Below are 21,155 nucleotides of genomic sequence, written 5' to 3'. Positions count from 1 at the left end.
TTGATGTTGAGCTTCAGACCATATTTTGCACTCTCCTCTTTCACCCTCATTAAAAGGTTCTTTAATTCCTCCTCACTTTCTGCCATCAAGGTTGTGTCATCTGCATATCTGAGGTTGTTGATATTTCTTCCGGCAATCTTAATTCTGGCTTGGGATTCATCCAGCCCAGCCTTTTGCATGATGAATTCTGCATATAAGTTAAATAAGCAGGGAGACAATATACAGCCTTGCCGTACTCCTTTCCCAATTTTGAACCAATCAGTTGTTCCATATCCAGTTCTAACTGTAGCTTCTTGTCCCACATAGAGATTTCTCAGGAGACAGATGAGGTGATCAGGCACTCCCATTTCTTTAAGAACTTGCCATAGTTTGCTGTGGTCAACACAGTCAAAGGCTTTTGCATAGTCAATGAAGCAGAAGTAGATATCTTTCTGGAACTCTCTAGCTTTCTCCATAATCCAGCACATGTTTGCAATTTGGTCTCTGGTTCCTCTGCCCCTTTGAAATCCAGCTTGCACTTCTGGGAGTTCTCGGTCCACATACTGCTTAAGCCTGCCTTGTAGAATTTTAAGCATAACCTTGCTAGGTAGTTGGAGCATTCTTTGGCACTTCCCTTCTTTGGGATTGGGATGTAGACTGATTTTCTCCAATCCTCTGGCCAATTCTGAGTTTTCCAAATTTGCTGGCATATTGAGTGTAGCACTTTAACAGCATCATCTTTTAAAATTTTAAATAGTTCAGCTGGAATACCATCACTTCCACTGGCCTTGTTATTAGCAGTGCTTTCTAAGGCCCATTTGACTTCACTCTCCAGGATGTCTGGCTCAAGGTCAGCAACCACACTACCTGGGGTATACGAGACATCCATTTCTTTCTCGTATAGTTCCTCTGTGTATTCTTGCCACCTCTTCTTGATGTCTTCTGCTTCTGTTAGGTCCTTTCCACTTCTGTCTTTTATTATGGAAATCTTTGTACGAAATGTTCATTTCATATCTCCAATTTTCTTGAACAGATCTCTGGTTTTTCCCATTCTATTGTTTTCCTCTATTTCTTTGCATTGCTTGTTTAAGAAAGCCTTCTTGTCTCTCCTTGCTATTTTTTGGAAATCTGCATTCAATTTCCTGTATCTTTCACTATCTCCCTCGCATTTTGCTTGCCTTCTCTCCCCCGCTATTTGTAAGGCCTCGTTGGACAGCCATTTTGCTTTCTTGTATTTCCTTTTCATTGGGATGGTTTTGTTCTTCATCATGAGGTCCCAGGGCAGGTTACAACAATATAGTCATACAATTATGAAGACAAATAAAACAGTTCTGAACAAAAATGGAACAGCCTAGAGCAGTGTTTCCCTAACGTGGGTTTCCAGCTGTTTTTGGACTACAATTCCCATCATCCCTGACCACTGGTCTTGCCAGCTAAGGATGATGGGAACTGTAGTCTGAAAGCAGCTGAAGACCCAAGTTTGGGAAACACTGGTGTGGAGATTAAACAACAACAACAAAAAAGGAGGTGGATTCCAGGAAGCAAAATACCTTAACTTTCAAAAACCAGGGTGAATTTTATTTATTTATTTATTTATTTATTTATTTATTCCATTTATATACTGCCCTTCATTCTAAGAGCTCAGGGCACTTCACAAGATAAGAACACAGGTAAAGTTATACTCTCAGAGGATTGCATCCAATGGTAACACTGCTCAGAGTAGAGCCACTGAAATTAATGGGCCTAAGTTAGCCATGCTCCTTGATTTTAATGAGTCCGAGTAGGAGTAACATTTGAGTAGGGCAATTTATTTGAGAGAAATTGTGAAAGTTAATCTGGCCCTTTATAAAGAGAATCCCAGGGACTGTGTTACTCAGGTGGTAGTGAGGCATGGTATGGCCGCTTTATAATGAAATATAGCCCTACTTGAAATGTATGGCAGTTCATACCTCCTCGGTGAGGATCTCCTGACACTGGGAGTAATTCACACGGATTGCCCAGCTCCCGTTTGCAAAGCATTCTCTGTACACATTGTCTGGAAAATAAAAATGCAGACAAAGAGATTGAGAGAGGTCTTGGGAGTGTGAGAGACTCGTTGAAGTCGCAGCGGTGGCCAGCCCTCCAGGACATTTGACTGCCTGAGGTCAACAGCAAATGGCGCCTCTGCCCAACCCCCTTAATTAGGTATTATTATAATACTTAAGGCCTTTGTATACTGCTTAATCATCAGCATGTCTAACCTTAAGTACTCAAGGTTAGCCAAGTTATTTTCGTACCTGAGGCACACAGTCCCACAGGAATCTCTCCTTGTCGCTGACTATCAAAGTACAATGATAATAAATCAAACAACTAATAATTTGCTGCCATTTCATGACACAGGAATCAGTTGCCTGAGGCCTCAGTTGCCTCTTTCTATCCAATAAGAGGGCTAGAACAAGATATGCTGACAGAACAAGCAAAACAATCCCTGGCTTTCTTATTTGAACCAGCCTGAAGTTCTGTGAACACTAAGGAAGCCCTACTGAACAATGTGGGATTTGCCTCTGAATAAACATGCGTAGCACAGGGACATGGGTGGCGCTGGGGGTTAAACCATAGAACCTAGGACTTGCCGATCAGAAGGTTGGCGGTTCGAATCCCCTCAATGGGGTGAGCTCCCGTTGCTTGGTCCCTGCTCCTGCCAACATAGCAGTTCAAAAGCACGTCAAAGTGCAAGTAGATAAATAGGTACTGCTCTGGCGGAAAGGTAAACGGCGTTTCCGTGCGCTGCTCTGGTTTGCCAGAAGTGGCTGAGTCATGCTGGCCACATGACCCGGAAGCTGTACGCTGGCTCCCTCGGCCAATAAAGCGAGATGAGCGCCGCAACCCCAGAGTTGGCCATGAGTGTACCTAAAGGTCAGGGGTCGCTCTACCTTTACCTTTTACGCACCATTTGTGATTATCTCACTGACCCATTTGCAAATTACCATATTATTCGCTCTATAGGACGCACTTTTTCCCTTCCAAAAATTAAGGGGAAATGTGTGTGCAGGCTCCTCCGCGCTCCGGAGGTTTCGCGTTGCTTTCGCTGAAGCCTGGAGAGCGAGAAGGGTCAGTGCGCACCGACCCCTCTCGCTCTCTAGGCTTCAGGGATAGCCGCCTGAAGCCTCTGGAGCGCAGTGCAAGTTCCCACTGTGCTCCAAAGGCTTCAGGTGGCTATCCCTGAAGCCTTCGGAGAGCAGCGGGAACTCGCACTGTGCTCCGAAGGCTTGGGTTCCTTTTGCTGAAGCCGGGAGAGCAAGACTGTGCTGGTCCCGGGGGGAAGGTACTGCTACCGCAGTCAGAGTTCACAAGATGTGAGGCGAGGTCCGAAACAGGGAGCCGGGCGGGGAACAAGAACGCTGGAAGGTCAGGAGCAGGAGGCTGGGCAGGAAACAGGAACACTGGAAAGTCCAAAGCTGGGAGCCGGGCGGGAACAGGAACGCTGGAAGGTCGGAAGCAGGAAGCCGGGCGAGGAACAGGAACACCGGAGGAACAGGACTGGATGCTGGCCGAAACAGCTCTTCAATGACGACGTTGCTCCTGCAACCTGGGACCGGGCTGACTGACCTTTATCTTCTCTAAGGCCAGGGGCGGTCCCGGCCCCCAGGAGCCCCGCCTCTCCTGGCCTTAAGGCGAGCACTCCTCCTGGGAGAAACCAGTTCCCTTCGCCTCTCTGCCCTAAGCCTCTGCAGTTCAGGAGAGGCTGAAGGGTTACTGGGCCCCGGGGGAGGCTCACCTGTAGGCACTGAGTCCTCAAGCACCTCTGGGGCCAGAATGCTTTCACCTGGTGCCTGCTCCTGAGGATCTGACACAGGTGCAGGCTCCTCAGAATCTAGGCCTTGCCCCAGTTCAGCCGGCCCTGGAGGCGGGGACTCCTGTGCAGGCTGGGATTCCTCTGGTTCAGCCTCTGAATCGGAATCCCAGGCCATCACACCATCACCCCTCCCAGGCCCCCCCTCAATCGAGGGTCCGGACCCGGCTTGCTGGGGTACGCCGCATGGAACTCTCAGAGGCAGGCAGGCACGTGGATGTTGGCCGCTGGTTCGCAGGAACGGTCCTCCGGTCCATACCCCTTCCAGTCTATGAGATACTGCAGCTTTCCCCTGCGGTATCGGGAGTCCAGAATGCGTTCCACCTCGTACTCAGGCTCTCCCTGAACCAAAACTGGCTGCGGTCGGGGACGGTTCAGGTGGAACTCGTCGGGTGGGGCCACCGGACTCAGAAGGGACCTGTGGAATACCGGGTGAACCTTCAGGGTTGCGGGCAACCGGAGACGGTATGCCACAGGCGACACCTGGTTCACAATAGGAAACGGGCCAGTGAAACGGGCGTCCAGCTTCCGCGAAGGTCGAGAAGGGTGGAGGTGGCGAGTGGAGAGCCATACCAGGTCACCGACGTGGAGTTCCGGCCCCACCTGGCGGTGGCGGTCGGCCTGGACCTTGTACGCCTCCTTGGCCTGGCGCAGTTGCTCCATCAATAGCTGTTGCTGGGACTGGAGCTCCTGAAGCCACTCTGTCACCGCAGGGACCGCGGATGCCGGCAGCACATCCGGAAACAGCCGTGGATGAAAACCGTAAGTGGCCTGGAACGGGGTCTGCTGGGTGGACGCATTCACCGCGTTGTTGTAAGCGAACTCCGCCAATGCTAGGTGGTCGACCCAGTCATCCTGCTGGTAGCTGTAGTAACACCGGAGGTACTGCTCCAGCACCGTGTTCGCCCGTTCCGTCTGGCCATCGGTCTGTGGATGGTAGGCTGATGAGAGACAGACCTCTGTTCCGAGGGCCTGGTGCAAAGCTCGCCAAAACCGGGACGTGAACTGAACGCCCCGGTCGGACACCAGACGCTCAGGTAGGCCATGCAGGCGGAATACATGCTGAAGGTACAGCTGAGCGGTTTCCTTAGCTGAGGGTACGGATGGGCAGGGGGCACAGTGCACCATCTTCGTGAAATGGTCGGAGAAAACTAGAAGGCAGGTGCAGCCACGAGACGGGGGTAGCTCCACTATAAAGTCCAGAGAAACCGTGTGCCAAGGACGTGGTGGAACCGGCAACGGCTGAAGAAGGCCGGGGGGGGCGCCCGGTAGGGCCCTTGGCCCGCCGGCAGACATCACAACCAGCGACGTAGCGAGCCACGTCAGCCTTCAGGCGGGGCCACCAGAACTCACGGCTTACCAGATGGGTGGTCCGATACCGCCCAAAGTGTCCCGCGGCTGGGGCATCATGGGTCATCCGGAGAACCTCAGCCCGCAGTGGCCCTGGCGGGATGTATAGGCGACCGTGGTGCAGCAGAAGACCCTGATGCAAGACCAGACCTGGATACTGAGGGCATGAGCCTTCGGCCAGTTCCCGGAGTCGTTCCTGGGCCCAAGCATTGACCCGCTGCTGTTCCCGTACCCGAGCCTGCAGTGGCTCAGCCTCCTGGGTGGCCAGGAATGCAGCTGGTAGTGGGATCGTGGTGGGTACTGCCTGCTGTTCCGTGTCTGCATTGTCTTGGGGTTTCCGGGACAGGGCATCCGCCTTCTGGTTTTGGGAGCTAGGGATGTAGCGGATCCGGAACTGGAACCGGGAAAAGAACAACGCCCACCGGATCTGCCTTTGGTTCAGCTTGCGGGTGGTCTGGAGGTACTCCAGGTTCCGGTGGTCAGTTCTCACCTCCACCGGGTGTCGTGCCCCCTCAAGATGGTGGCGCCAAACCTCAAAGGCCACCTTGATGGCCAGTAGTTTCCGCTCCCACACGGTATAGTTACGCTCCGCTGGAAGGAGCTGGCGGGAATAGAAGGCACAGGGTAAGAGTGGTGCTTCAGGTCCGTACTGCTGAGACAAGACGGCACCAAGAGCCGTACTGGAGGCGTCAGTCTCTACCACAAAGGGTCGAGAGGGATCCGGATGTTGTAAGATTGGCGCTCTCTGGAAACAGGCCTTCAACCCCTGAAATGCCTCCTCTGCCTCCTTGTCCCAGGAAAACGGTGTCTTGGGGCGCAGTAGCTGGGTCAACGGGGTGGTGCGATGAGCATAATCCACAATGAAGGTCCGGTAATAGTTGGCAAACCCCAGGAAACGCTGTAGGTCCTTGCGGTTCCGAGGTGCCGACCATTCTCGAACCGCTGCCACCTTCCCAGGATCCATCTGCACCCCATCTGGAGAGAGTCGGTGACCAAGAAAGTCCACTGACCGCTGATGGAACTCGCACTTGCTGAGCTTTGCATACAGACGGTGCTCGCGCAAGCGCTGCAGCACGGTCCGGACATGACCCTCGTGGCGAGCCGGGTCACGGGAGTAAACCAGAATGTCATCCAAGTACACCACCACGTACTTGTCTAGCAAGTCCTGGAACACGTGATTGATGTACCGTTGGAACACAGCAGGCGCGTTGCACAAACTGAAGGGCATAACCAGGTATTCGAACTGCCCGTACTGGGTCCCGAATGCTGTCTTCCACTCATCCCCGGCTCGGATCCGAATCAAATTGTAGGCCCCCCGGAGGTCTAGCTTGGTGAACACCTGTGCCCCTTGCACCCACTCCAGCAACTCCGAAATAAGGGGCAAGGGGTACCGGTCTGGGATGGTAATTTTGTTCAGGGCCCGGTAATCATGGCAAAGGCGGAGCTCCCCACATTTCTTCTTAACAAAGAGCACTGGCGCAGCGGTGGGCGAGGTAGAGGGCCTAATAAAACCACGCTCCAGGTTCTTGCGCAAGAAGTCCTGCAAAGCCTCGCGCTCTGGCTCTGTTAGAGAGTACAAGCGACTCATCGGTAGGGGCGCTCCGGGCTGGAGGTCTATGCCGCAGTCAAAAGACCGATGTGGCGGCAGCTGGTCTGCCCCCCGTTCCTCGAACACGTCGTGATAGTCCCGGTACTCAGCGGGGAGCGTTGCAGCAGCCTCCTCAGTGGGTGCAGCTGCTAGCATCTCGGTCTGAGCATGAGAACTTGGGTCTGGGAAGTGCACAGTCCGTTTGACCCAGTCAATCTGCACATTGTGAGCCTCCAGCCAGTCCATCCCGAGCACCAGGGGGAACCGGGGCATGGAGGCAATGTCCAAAGTTCACATCTCCCGGTGCTGCTGGAGACACAGGACCAAGGGCTGGGTCTCCTGAGTAACGGCACCCGAATGCAGGAGCCGTCCGTCGATTACCTCCACCTGTACAGGTTCTGGCTTGTTCTGAAGTGGCACCCGATGATGGGCAGCAAAAGCAGCGTCCATATAGGAGCGGGTTGCCCCCGAATCCACCAGAGCATGGGTAAGAATCCAGGGCCCACCTGGAGGGTATAGACGTACCGGAACCATAAGGTGTTGCAATTCAATTGGTGTGGCCCCATTCTGTGCTGTTTGGGACCCCAGGTAGCCAGGGCCATCAACTACTGGGGTTGCCGGTTTCCCCTGTGGCTGGCGCTTCTCAGGACAGGACCGGGCGTAGTGTCCGCTTCCGCCACAATAGAGACATAGATTCCCCTCCCGACGCCGCGTCTTCTCCGCGGGGGAGAGGCGTGGCCACGCTGCCCCAAGCTGCATAGGCCCCTCCGATGACTCGGCTGTGGCCGTGGAGCTGTGGGTAGAAACTGGTGCCGAGAACTGGAAGTGCCGGCGGCCCCGGGCCTGACGACGGTCCTCTAGCCGATCGTCTATCTGTAGACTCCGTTGAATGAGGGTGTCTAGCATGGTGGGGCGTTCCATTGTGGCCAGCTGGTCCAGTATCTCGTCTGAAAGCCCCTCGAGATACTGGTCCCGAAGAGCAGAGTCATTCCAGGTCAAGTCCTGTGCCAGCAGCCGGAATTCCGTGGTATATGCGGCCACAGTGGACTTGCCCTGTTTCAACCGCCTGATTGCCTGGTTGGCTTGACTCCCCTTCTGGGGGTTGCCGAACGCGGCCTCTAAATGATTGCAAAACCCCATATAGTCTGTCAGCAAGGGGGAGTCTTGCCTGAACAGCGGCAACGCCCACTTGGCCACCTGGTCCTTTAACAAACTAATCAAGAAGTGTACCTTGGGGCGGTCGTCAGGGAAGTTCCGGGCTCGCCCCTGAATATACAACTTGGCCTGGGCGGGGAACATGGGGAAGCTGGCCGGGTCCCCATCAAATTTCTCTGGCAAAGCCACTGGGTACTTGCCAGGAGCCGGGGCGTCGGCCCCAGGAGCCGGTAGGGCGTCCAACCGCTGCTGAAGTGCCGTAACCACATTGCTGAGCTGCTGCACGGTGTGAGTCAAGGCCTGGTTCTCCTGGGCGATTGCCAACAGCGTAGCCGCTTGGTCGGCCATGGCTTCTGGCTCTTCCCGAACGCACTCCAACAAAGAGGGAGTGCGGGTGTGGCGGGAGCAAACTGTGCTGGTCCCGGGGGGAAGGTACTGCTACCACAGTCAGAGTTCACAAGATGTGAGGCGAGGTCCGAAACAGGGAGCCGGGCGGGGGAACAAGAACGCTGGAAGGTCAGGAGCAGGAGGCAGGGAACAGGAACACTGGAAAGTCCAAAGCTGGGAGCCGGGCGGGAACAGGAACGCTGGAAGGTCGGAAGCAGGAAGCCGGGCGAGGAACAGGAACACCGGAGGAACAGGACTGGATGCTGGCCGAAACAGCTCTTCAATGACGACGTTGCTCCCGCAACCTGGGACCGGGCTGACTGACCTTTATCTTCTCTAAGGCCAGGGGCGGTCCCGGCCCCCAGGAGCCCCGCCTCTCCTGGCCTTAAGGCGAGCACTCCTCCTGGGAGAAACCAGTTCCCTTCGCCTCTCTGCCCTAAGCCTCTGCAGTTCAGGAGAGGCTGAAGGGTTACTGGGCCCCGGGGGAGGCTAACCTGTAGGCACTGAGTCCTCAAGCACCTCTGGGGCCAGAATGCTTTCACCTGGTGCCTGCTCCTGAGGATCTGACACAGGTGCAGGCTTCTCAGAATCTAGGCCTTGCCCCAGTTCAGCCGGCCCTGGAGGCGGGGACTCCTGTGCAGGCTGGGATTCCTGTGGTTCAGCCTCTGAATCGGAATCCCAGGCCATCACAAAGACTCTCCTGGCTTCAGCAGAGAGGGAGAGCTGCACAGTGCCCCTTTAGCGAAGCGGGAGGAGAAATGGAAGGGGCTCCGTTTCTCCTGCCGCTTCGCTGAAGGGGCGAGCTGAGCAGAGAGGGGGAGAATTTTTTTCCTTGTTCTCCCCCTCTAAAACAAGGTGCGTCCTATGGTTGGGTGCGTCCTATGGAGCGAAAAATATGGTAAGCTCCTTCTTAATCATTCCCCACCCCCCAAACAATAAAACAAGATGTTACAAATTCAGGCTGAAGACTTATGGCTTACACACACATGTATCCCTGAGTCTCATAACTCGAGCCACTCAGCTGCAGTGCACTCAGTGGAAAGTATTGTTCTTGAGATAATGTGAAAGCCCAGCCTCTGATGTTTGATGAGTTTTCGCAGCCAAGTCAGTCTTTGATGCTTCTGCAGCCATTGTCTGCTGAAAGCGCTGCTCGCTTCCTTCAGAACGCAATTTGAAAAACACAGTTGATACAGAACATGTAATTTGGCCCAATCTAGTATTCTTTAGGACAAAGGTGGTCTGAGCAACAGCGGAATTGGATTACACACAATCAGAGGGTGTTTTCAAATCGGGCAAAGTTCTTACACAATTGGCCTGTGACATAACCATGGATAAGGTGGAGAAAATTGAATTTGCGCCTGCTGGCTTCACCTTTGACCTTGCGTTCATACTTTGGGATGAACTTGTGCTGGCTGCAAAGGGGTGGCAAGGAACTCTATTGATGGCCTTCCCCCTGGAAAAAAACCACTTTACTAAAATAGCCACATTAGAAATTACTGCATTTTACACAACCTAAGTACTCAAAGTTTCCCAAGTGAGGGCAAGGTGAGGAGGAAGGGTGAAAAAACTGCACACCTTTATACTGTGGTGCAAGAAGGACGGGAAGTTTCTTCTGCATTTGATCTTGCCACAACACTCGCATGTCCTATATATATCATACCCTCCATAGTCTCCAGCAGTCTATCTTCACACCACCTTGCCATTTCTCCTACCCTCAGCTTTCAGCTCTTGTCTAAACTCACAATCTTAGACAGGGAATCTTAGAGAGACAACCTGAGACAGATTTCTGAGGTGATTCTTGTATCTGTGCTGGGCCTGCGCTCCTGGCAGGGGCTGGTTTCACTAACCCCTAGTTAAGCCTCTTGGGGTCGAGCTTTTCTCCCAGCTTTGGTGAATTCTTCAGAGCTTCTTGGCCCATTTTATTTTCCTCAGGAGTCTTGCCGATAACCTTAGAAAAAGATGGGAATGGCCGTGGCAAGTCAAGGTCTTAATAAGCTTTAGCCCCTGGAGAACGAGATGGGGGGGGGGGGGACACACACGCTGCTTTCCCCTCTTGACAGGAGAAAGGAGGGAAAAGGGAAAGCTAAACCTTTGTTGAAACTGTGTGACAGGATCGTTTTTGCTCACATGACAGCTTCATTGCTGGCCGTTCATCCCCTCAGAAACTATGAGGCTATTCCCACTCATTTCAAATCAAAGCTGTCAGGTCAGATTGGAAGGGTGATAAGCCATAGCTGCTTCGGCAGAGCAAGCCAAGTGAAATGTGGATAGACTTCAAATAAGCAGGGTGGTGAGGCATCCTGCTGTCTCTGCCATTTAGCTCCTACAGTGTTGGCAAGGGCTTGGCTTGGACTCAAAGGTAGCTGTGGCAGGCAGTATTCCTGCCACTAGGCCCAACCAACTTGAACCCCTGATCCCATACCCCACAAGTGCCCTGGAAAAATAGGGCACATCCCATTTCTCACCCCCCCCCCACAAGAGCATGGCGGCCATTTTGAGTGCCGTGATATAACATGATTTCGTGTCAAGATCTCGTACTGGAAAAGCGCTTTTGGAGGGGCTGCAATCTCACACGGGTCACGTGACTCGCAAAGGGAGCGCAGACAGGAAGACGTATGCCCCAGTTTTGGGATGCAACATGTTGGAGGGTATGCGATGCTGGTGGCCAAGATGGTGGCAGTGGACAACATGAGGCTTGCCAAGGCCCCTTGCCCCTCCCAGTTTTTATTCCTGCTCCCTGCCCCCTTCCCAATTCCTAGCGGTGCTTAACACAACAAAGTGCAAAAGAACTGAAATGGAAAAATAGGACACCATCCAAAGAGAGCAGGAAGATGGCCTGCTTTCTTCCCCAGCATGATGTTCAGGGTTGTGACAGGACCATGGCTCTCCCTGACAAGCTGGAAATCAAGCAGAAAAGTCTGCAAAGAGGTCAGCATAATCCAACCACTGAGGAGGCAGTGTAGAAGATCCCCGTGATTCAATTTGCACGTTACATGCTAATACTAGTGCAGTGACCTCTTTTTTTATTTTTTAAGGTGGAAATTTAGAACACAGAAGTACGGGGCAGGAGGAGTGGAAGAAGGGAGCTCCTTTCTGTACTTGCTGTTTCCCTGCCCGACACACACCCACCCACCCCACACACCAGGGGTACCCCCAATTCAAACATGCATTTTGAACCCTGCTGCCACGGTGAGCGGCAGGAGCAGTGGGGGGAGTAGGTGTGGAAAGGGTTAAGCAGTGGTGGACCTTGGCACCTCAAATTTCAGTGGCGCCCTGTGCAGTGTGCCAAAATCCATCGCCCCCACCTCTTGCCTTCCATTGGATATCATAGTTGCAGTACCTGTTGCAGTGCCCTAGAAGCTCTGCACACAGTGCAACTGAAGCGGTTACACTCCCCTAGAGTTGCTTTGGAGTTAGGCATGACACTCCTCACCCCCATTTCTCTGTTCCTGGCCATTCCCACTCCCCACAAGGTATTGTTCTTTCTTTTTAGAAACGGCTGCAAGGCTATGTGTTTGGTGCTAACAAAAAGGAGGACTTCGGTTGTGCACATATTCTGGTTTACTCTGGGTAACATGTCGTTCTGATTCATAACCATCACCCCATTTAACTGCAAAATTTGAGCTTCTGACACTATCATCACTGGGGTTCTTCCCTTTCTTCATCTCTGTTAAGAGACAACATTGGGCTCATCCACACTCCCCTTTGTCCCATCATTTGCAGGCGCAGGTCCACAAGGTTTTTCTTTTGTCCTGCCTCTTTTCCCGGGAAAACCCTCTGTTACTGCTGAATCGGAACAAACATCAATCTGCAGTAAACCTGATTGACATTTGTTCTGATTCAACAGTAAACCACAGATTTTCCCGGGGAAAGTGGTGGGACAAATGGAAAAACCTCTTGGATCTGTGTCTAGAAATTGCAGGAAAAATGTGAGCCCACTGAGTACTTTTTGCAAACTTTTGCTTAAAGGAACTGTTGGCAACGTGTCGAATCACCAGCCCACGAATGAAAATACCGGTAGGCTGATCTGTCTATCTCAAGGTGCCCTCCTTGCAACCCCCCCTCTTCCGGCTTACTTGAAGTGTTGTATCGCACTCCGAAGAAATACTCGGGACAGGGGCGGGCCACCATCTGCCCTGCTGCACTGCGAGGCCAACATGTCCCTATCAGATCCACCAAGGCATAGCACTGGGGACCTACAGGGAAGAAAGCAAAGAGGAATTAGCAAAATATTCACAATGACATCGTAATTTATTTATTTTTACAAGCCCATCCAGAGGCCCAGTAGGCTAGAATTGTACTGCCAAAGAAGTGTAACTGAGACAATTGCATGGATGCAGAAATTATCTAATGAGAAGAATTTGAAACAACCATCACCACATACCCTCCGACATTTCTCCAGTGAAAATAGGGACGTCCCATTCCATACTCTGGGCAGCTTCCAACATATATAAAAAATACTAAAACATTAAACATTAAAAACTGCCCTATACAGGGCTACCTTCAGATGTCTTCTAAAGGTTGTACAGTTATTTATCTCCTTGGCTCAGGGGTCACATGCTAGGGTTGCCATATTTCAAAGACTGAAAATCCAGACAGAAAAGTTGTCAAGCTTTTTTTGGCAAAGTTGTCAGATTTCCCCGGACATTTCAGCAATTTCTGTCCAGACGTATGCCAGCCCTACCTATTTCTCTGATGAAAGTAGGGATGTTCTAAGGAAAAGCGGGATATTCTGGGATCAAATCAGAAACCAGGCTGGCTTCTGTAAGCCCGGGACTGTCCCTGGAAAATACGCATGCTTGGAGGGTCTGTAATTCCTAGATGAAAGTGTCTCCTGCAGAGAAAGGTTTGAAGGATTTGAAGCAACCCTCAGCGGATGAGGTTTTGTTTTGTTCTTGCTGAGGACGACTGCCATATTGGGGTTAGGAAGAAAAGTTCCATCCATTGACTGGCAATCTTGGTTTGTTTGCCACTTGACTGGTGTGTGGTTTGACTCCCTTGCTTGAATCATCTCGGGAGCAATTTGCTCTGCTGCCAGCACCATTTCTGAAGGGCAATTGCTCTCTGCTTGTGGAACAGCACAGCCTGGCTGGCGCAACCTGGAACAGGGAGGAGAGTAATTTAATGTGGCCTACATGACCTTTGGTCTCTTCCAGGATTCTATGAATTCCGATGGCTTTCCCACGCAACTTCTGTGCCTCGCATGTTTTCCCCCTTGTTTGGTTTGACACCGGGAGGGGTTGGGTGGCAGCATGCAGCTTGTCACATTTGCAGAAAGCACCCGGGTCCTACTGTTTAATAAATGTCATTTCGTGGTTCCTTCCCTCCCTCTGGAATGCTGAACCTAATTAGCCCGTGGTCTCTGTTATTAAGTGAGTCATTTCTGAATGCTTCTGGAATTAGCTCCTTCAAATTACTTAAGACCATGCTGAAAACAGCAGCCTCTCCTCTGGTGTGCCCTAGAACAGGCAGTTCTCCAAAACAGCAAAAAAATAAAATTAAATAAAATTATAAAATCCATTGCCAAGAACATTACATCTCTGAACTTCATCCCACATGGAGCCATTCACCTGCTTTGGAGGTGGAGAGATTCAAAACTCTCTGTAATTATCTTTGTTTGGACCACCACATTTGTTTTGTTTTGTTTGTTTTGCCACCACAATTTTTCTTATCCTCATAAGAGGCATAATACTAGAGATAAGGAATTGGAAGAATAGTTCCCTAAAACCCTGTGCCTGATGGCAGCAAGGAGAGGGAGGAGAAGACCTCTGAGATTAAATTAATTTTGGGAAGTGTTCTAACACCTAGATTGTTTGCAAAGATGCATGATATACTGTAAATCCCACTAATTCAAATTGTGTGTTTGTGTGTGATGCTGTTGAGTTTAGAAAACAGGATTTGAAGTACAGAGTTCAGCAACTTGATATTATTTCCTTAAGCTGCATCAACAAGACTTACATGTTGAACATGATTTGATGCTGACTTGGGTGGGCCTGGGCCACTTAATGTTCACCCTGGACAGAGACTGAGCCATGCATAACTCAAAATGACCTGGACTCAGGAGTCCGTGCATTGGAGTAGTACTAAGGTACCAAGAACCCTAAGACCATCTCCCTGGACCAGCACAGGAAAAAAAGTGTCTGCAGAGCTTCCTTCTGCCAAGATATCCACAGATGAGAATTAACCCTCCAGGGGCCATGCTTTCTCCATCAGCACTGCCCCCCCCCCCCCCGGAATGTCTCCCTGCGGATATCCCCACATATTTATAGCATCTTTCCAGACCTCACCACATTGGTCCCAAAGGGACAGTAGTGAATATATTTGCAGCACACTCCTCAAAACCAGAATGCAACCCAGCTTTGCTGAGCTTTAAAGAGGTGGGACCAAGACCACCCTGTGTGCCCTCAGAACAGTGGTAGCCACACAAGACATGTGGTGCAGGACAGCCCCAGGCTCTAGGGGGGGGGGGCACCAAAAACAGAAATATTTAGAAACTGTTGCATGCAGTTTCATCACACAAAGTTGTCATATGACAATTTTGGCTTGGTTCATCATAATTTTTTATCTCTAAGCAGAAGCTATGTAATTTCAGATACTAGTCTATAAATAAACAAATTGGGAGAGCCTTCCCTGCACCCTATGCACACATTGGCCTCAGATAGCTTGTGTCCCATTGTGTAGCACTGACATAAATAATCTGTTTCCTGGCTCTTGCCTTCACTGTATTCTGTCCAAGGTCTCGATGCCCTTCCTGCCATCCTACACACCTGACTTCCATCTTCTGCCCAACATTGTTGCCTTATTGCCTGCTGGCGGTTCCCTGGAACCATTGATTGACAGGACCTAAGATTCTTCCCACAACCCTCTCCTTTGCACCACTGGGCAATGGCTCTTTCGCACAGATCCTTGTATGGATGACTGTATGGATGGAACACTTGGTCTCAAGCAGGAGGCTGGCCGGAGCTTCTGTTCATTGGCTTCTATATGTGTCCTATCTTCACAGCTCACATATTCTGATGATTATTTTTTTGGATACACCTTGCCTTTCCCCTTCTTCCTTTATGGAAATAGCAGCTTTAGGGACACATTTAAATTGGGGAAACAGCACAGGGGTACACTATTCATCTTCTCCCTCAGCAATGCAACCCTGCTCTTAAGAAAAGGAAAATATGTTGAGAAATATTTGGAGCGTAGCCACCTAATGACTATTGCATTATATTAATAAGAAAAAGCTCTGTATAGGGTTAAAAGATCATCCCTGTCTATTAACCCTGTGCTTTATCCTCAAGGTATAACTTATGCACAACTAGATGGTCTTGACCTAAACAGAGACATCCTTGCTTCTACCTTTTTCTTCTTTGCAGTTCTGTGGATAAGACTAATTGGTCAAACTGCCCTGTATGGAATTTGGTATTCGATAAAAGTGTTGAAATTAACCTTTTGGTACCTCCCAGGTGACCTCTTCATAATATTACAGAGCCTTGGAAAACCCTTGATGTATTTCTTTGGAAGACCAGCTAGGTCACTGCAACAGAGGCAAAAAGAGGATAGAGTTTGATGATGATTTGATGGATTCACTTATAAGAGATATGTGACTGTGTGTTGTTCAAGTACAGCCTGTACGTAGGCAGGATCAAATTCAGAAGCGGTTTATCCAGTTTCCATTCATGCTCTTGATTCATTATCTGTGCCCAAAATTGGTAACATAAGGCTGGCACAGCTATTTCTGAGCCTTCCTTCTTCTAACCGTCAAAATGGCGTACGGATAAGGAGCCAACTGGCAGAAGGTGATCTTTTCTTTTGGCATCGGATTTACCACTCCATTCACCCGAGTCAGAATGCACAGATCCCTGTATGGATGACTGTATGGATGTAACACACCACTTGAGCAGATATTAAAGAGAGACGGGTGCAAGCATGCAAGTACAGTGACTACTTGAAACCGTTTCATACCAGATGAGTTCAGCTGTCTCAGTACTGTCTACTTTTTAAAATTAGGGAGTGGGTGCTCCCAGTCCTGCCTCTTGAGATCCATTTTTAAGTGGGAAATGCTAGGGGCTGAGATTTAGAATTTCTGCATGCAACACGAGCTCTGCTTCTGAGCTACGGCCACTCTGCCTATAGATAAACATAACCTGCATTGCAAGGGGGTGGAATAGATGACTGTTGGGATCGCTTCCAATTCTACAACTCTATGATTCTATAGCCCATGACCACCCGCAGTCTAATATGCTTTGCACCAGCCAGATCAGCTGCTGCTGGGATTCCGATCTCTTTGTGCACAACCTAAGTAAAATAACTAGCTTCAGTTCTCACCATAATAGGTAGATGTGAGGCACACTCAAGATATTTGGAGCAGCCCAATGCACATAGTCCTTCGTTAGGCAGCAAGCCACACACACACACACACACACACACAATAAATATGGAAAGCCACTTTTCGTGACACAGCAACGCAACTCCCAGAATATATTCAAATACACAGCTGGATTATTGGATGTTGAAAATCTAATCATTATTCATTTCAGATCCCATGCATACTTCATCTGTTCTGCTGCCGTGCTCTTTGATTTTAGGAAACTTTCAAAATTAACTGGTTTCCAGTCCAAAACACATTTGTTTGGAAGAGAACAATTATCGTGTGATAGCAGGCTTGCTTCTTAATTATTATGCTACAAAATTGCTTCCTTGGAAAATTTCTATGTAGCTACGTAGCTTCCGAGGCTCAGTGGCCAGGATACACACTTAGCATTCAATACCTGGGTCCTTCTGGAGCACTTGCAACACTCTCAAGAATCATATATGCAACACTCTAAAAGAATCCTGCTTCTACACCATCCTGAGGGTGCAGGAAGCTACTGATGCCTGCTTTAACCAAGTCAGCACTAGGGGGAAAGCTCTCTTTCCACCAGCTGCTCCTACTTAAAAGAGCATGTTGCAAGCAATATGCCGTCTTGGTGGCTGGAGACAGATTCGTTACAGGGCTTCCTTCCGCAACTAATTGACCACTTAATCAACTTTGATTGTCCTTGTCATCTGACAGGCTTCCCTGTGCCCAAGAGCAGAGGACATCCCTCCACACCTTGCATGAGAGAAATCCATAGCAATTACAAGATGTAAATGACAGGGAGCAGCAGAAAACGTACTTTTGGCTTTACCTAGACTCTTAATGAAGTGTAGGTGGGTTCCTGCGAGACAAGACACAGTGATAACAGCAAAAACCTTTATTGAACTAACAGAACTGGACAACAGGTGCAAAGCAACCCCTTATATACATTTCTGAAAGCCTGGGCCACTCCCACTCCCAACCTGATTGGCTGTCTAAACTTCCAAACTGCGAATCGTGACTCAGAGTTGACATATGTTCCAATTCTGCAGTAAACCGCAGGTTTTCCTAGGGAAAGAGGTGGGACCAGTGGCGTAGCGTGGGTTGTCAGCACCCGGGGCAAGGCAAGTAATTTGCGCCCCCTAACCCATGGATTTGTGCCCCCTAACCCGTGGATTTGCGCCCCCTAACCCTAACCCCCAGATGTTGTGCCCGGTGCGGCCAGCCCCCCCTGCACCCCCCACGCTACGCCACTGGGTGGGACGAAAGGAAAAAGACTCTCATGGGCCTAGAAATCATGGGGCAGAACCCCATGACGTGAACTCCCACACTGAGAGCCAGTGTGGTGTAGTGGTTAAGAGCGGTAGTCTCGTAATCTGGGGAACCGGGTTCACGCCTCTGCTCCTCCACATGCAGCTGCTGGGTGACCTTGGGCTAGTCACACTTCTTTGAAGTCTCTCAGCCCCACTCACCTCACAGAGTGTTTGTTGTGGGGGAGGAAGGGAAAGGAGAATGTTAGCCGCTTTGAGACTCCTTAAGGGGAGTGAAAGGCAGGATATCAAATCCAAACTCTTATTCTTCTTCTAATAACTCTTAGCCCTGAACTTTTACTGCAATCATCACCTCCAATGACAAATGGCTGCTGGGAGGAGTGTGTGTGCAATTTTGGGTGGGAAGTTGGAACAGGTTCAGAGACAAGGATAGGTGTGCTTTTCCTTCAAAGCAAATGTGACCTGCTGAAGCACACTTAAACAAACAAACAAACATGAGTAATGTCATGTTTTTCGTGGCCTGTCATACACATCCTGCCCAGCTCGTCACAGATGCCCACGACTTTTCTGTATTTCACACCATAAAAGGAAAAAAAGGACAGAGGTAAAATGCTTTGTGGCTAAAGGATGAAATCAAGCTTGCATGAAATCATTTTAACTTCATTGTACTTAGAGTTCCATTAAGCAGATTGTATGGGTGTATCATTTATATTTTACTTGGAACCGGTTCTGTGGTATTTAAGTTAAGTCCCTGCTGCATTTATTTCGTTACTGGCCATTGTGGCAGGGAGGAAAAGAACCTGTGCCTTTTGAAAGCTTTTGAGCGCCTGCCTCTGTCAAAATTGGATTCTGATCCTGCTGGAAGAAAGCTAGACGATAAGGAATAAAAATAACCATTAACTACAGCTCTGGGCCCTGATGTATTTTTAAAAAACTTATTCATAGCCATTTCTCTAGCACTTTTCTTTGTAAAAAGTGTTTCTGAATTCTAATTTCATTTATATATCCACACCACCACCTTCTGTGGTAGGCAAAGGATTCTCTGTGTGTCCAGCCAGGCATCACCTGCCTCAAGTATAACTTAGGCTGCAAACTTTGGCACCGTTATTTGGGGATAAGCCCCGTTAAAGCACAGTGAGACTTAGTAGTCATGCCATTAGGGCAGAACTTTAGGTCAGCTGGACAGCTGGACAGTAGAGTTGGCTTAGCATACAGTGGAACCTTGGTCCTCAAACTTAATCCGTTCTGGAAGTCCGTTCCAAAACCAAAGCGTTCCAAAACCAAGGTACACTTTCCCACAGAAAGTAATGCAAAATGGATTAATCTGTTCCAGACTTTTAAAAACAACCCCTAATACAGCAATTTAACATGAATTTTACTATCTAACAAGAGCATTGATCCATAAAATGAAAGCACTAAACAATGTATTACAGTCACACAATCCATCAGTAGCTGAACTGGGTTCCACACAGTCACAAAAACAAAAACAAAAAGAGCCGCAAAAACAAAAGCACAAAATAAATAGCAAAAATAGACAGACCTCAGCATAACACTCAAAACGGAAGTGTGTCGCTCAAAGTGAAAGTGTGGCACTCAAATCAGAAGCGTAACACTCAAAATGGAGCACATTCAGCTTCTGAAAAAAGTTTGCAAACTAGAACACTTACTTCTGGGTTTGCAGTGTTTGGGATCCAAGTTGTTTGAGTACCAAGGCATTTTGAGACCCAAGGTACCACTGTATTTTGAAATAAGTGAAACAATGCACATTTACCATCTAAAGACACAGATACACACCCTGCCGCCAAAAAACTTAAGTCCACAAAGTCCAGAGTGATAAAAATTAACTAATTGGACCACTGGATACTTGGGAACCACAACAGCTTTTGCAGAGCAAGCCCCACTGAGTTTGCAGAGCATGTTTACTCCGAAGCAAGCCCCACTGAGTTTGCTGGGGCTTGCTCTCAGCTAAGCGTGACATTGTTTGCAGCCTCAGCAGTTTAATTGATTTCCAGCGGCACACCCATATAGCTTGTCGGTAGGGCTGGACGAGAGAACTGTTGTTGTTTGATTTTAATGAGAAACTACCTTATTTGCAGGGACGCGGGTGGCGCTGTGGGTTAAACCAGAGCCTAGGACTTGCCGATCAGAAGGTCGGCGGTTTGAAACCCCACGACGGAGTGAGCTCCCGTTGCTTGGTCCCTGCTCCTGCCAACCTAGCAGTTCAAAGTGCAAGTAGATAAGTAGGTACCACTCCGGCAGGAAGGTAAACGGCGTTTCCGTGCGCTGCTCTGGTTCGCCAGCAGTCTGATGGTCCACAGGAGCCACCCAATCCAGCACCAGGTGGAAGTGAATCCGCGACTTGATTGGCCTACAGGAGAATCCCGGAATTAGCCAATCACGTGGGGCCCATTGTGTAAATAATATATGTAAAGCAGACATTCTGGGGGAACTTCCATTCCTCCTCATCACTATGAGCTGAATAAAGAGCATGAAATCCACTCTTGACTCTGAGTATATTTCACTTTCGAACTGCTAGGTTGGCAGGAGCTGAGACAGAGCAACGGGAGCTCACTCCGTTGCGGGGATTCAAACCACCTACCTTCTGATTGGCAAGCCCAAGAGGCTCTGTGGTTTAGACCACAGTGCCACCCATGCCCCTTGATTGATTGATTGATTGATTGATTTTAAAAACCCTCCACTGACACTTCCAGTAAATACACCTTTCATTACGTGATATCACAACCCAGAGTTAGGGATATTATGCTGGACTCATGCAAAGCACAAGCCACAAAGACTTCAGCTACACAGCCTCCACCGATATAAACAGGAGCTGCTGAAGAGCCCCAGTAGAATGCAATGAAGTGGTGTCATGCTAAATTCTGAAGTCCAGGAAGTCATAGTTGGGATGTGCTATTGGGTCACCCGTGTATAGAGATGTAAGGAGGCAGCAGTTTCTGTGCTGTCCTGTGTTTGTCACAATCAGCGCTGTTTCCCTTCTGCTGCTGTTCGGCTTCTCTCTGGCTCCTGCTAAAACCTATCCACTATGGTCAAAACTAACGAAATTAATTACATAATGAATCACACAATTGATTCAAATGCATTTCAATGGAAGGGAAATGCCAAGAAGAAGGCGGGAAATAGTGTAATTGTTGACATAATGCTTGAATACTGCTCAAACATTCCCTTGTGCGATTTCCATCCCTCCCAGCTTCAAAGTCTCTTGAAGATAGGCTTTTTTGCTCAGACTTTCCTGGATTGTTAAAGGTG

At 49.5% G+C, this 21,155-nt stretch overlaps 1 protein-coding gene across 6 annotated transcripts in view; it reads right to left on the bottom strand.

Moving 5' to 3' along the window:
• CRHR1 (corticotropin releasing hormone receptor 1) overlaps positions 1-21,155 on the bottom strand; it is a 73,498-nt gene that overhangs the window by 19,247 nt on the left and 33,096 nt on the right. For 2 of the 6 annotated variants that reach the window (XM_083708837.1, XM_083708839.1), the window contains 2 exons: positions 12,368-12,487; positions 1,929-2,014 (listed from right to left, as the gene is read on the bottom strand). In XM_083708837.1, the coding sequence (XP_083564963.1) occupies positions 1,929-2,014; positions 12,368-12,487 (206 nt within the window). The other 4 variants (XM_083708841.1, XM_083708838.1, XM_083708840.1 and 1 more) reach the window with 4 other exon arrangements.

Source organism: Podarcis gaigeae (genome assembly GCF_964106915.1).
Source record: "Podarcis gaigeae genome assembly, chromosome: 13".
NCBI lineage: Eukaryota > Metazoa > Chordata > Lepidosauria > Squamata > Lacertidae > Podarcis > Podarcis gaigeae.
The sequence above is the reverse complement of the archived record's forward strand: the minus strand, read 5'-3'. Positions and strand labels throughout refer to the sequence as shown.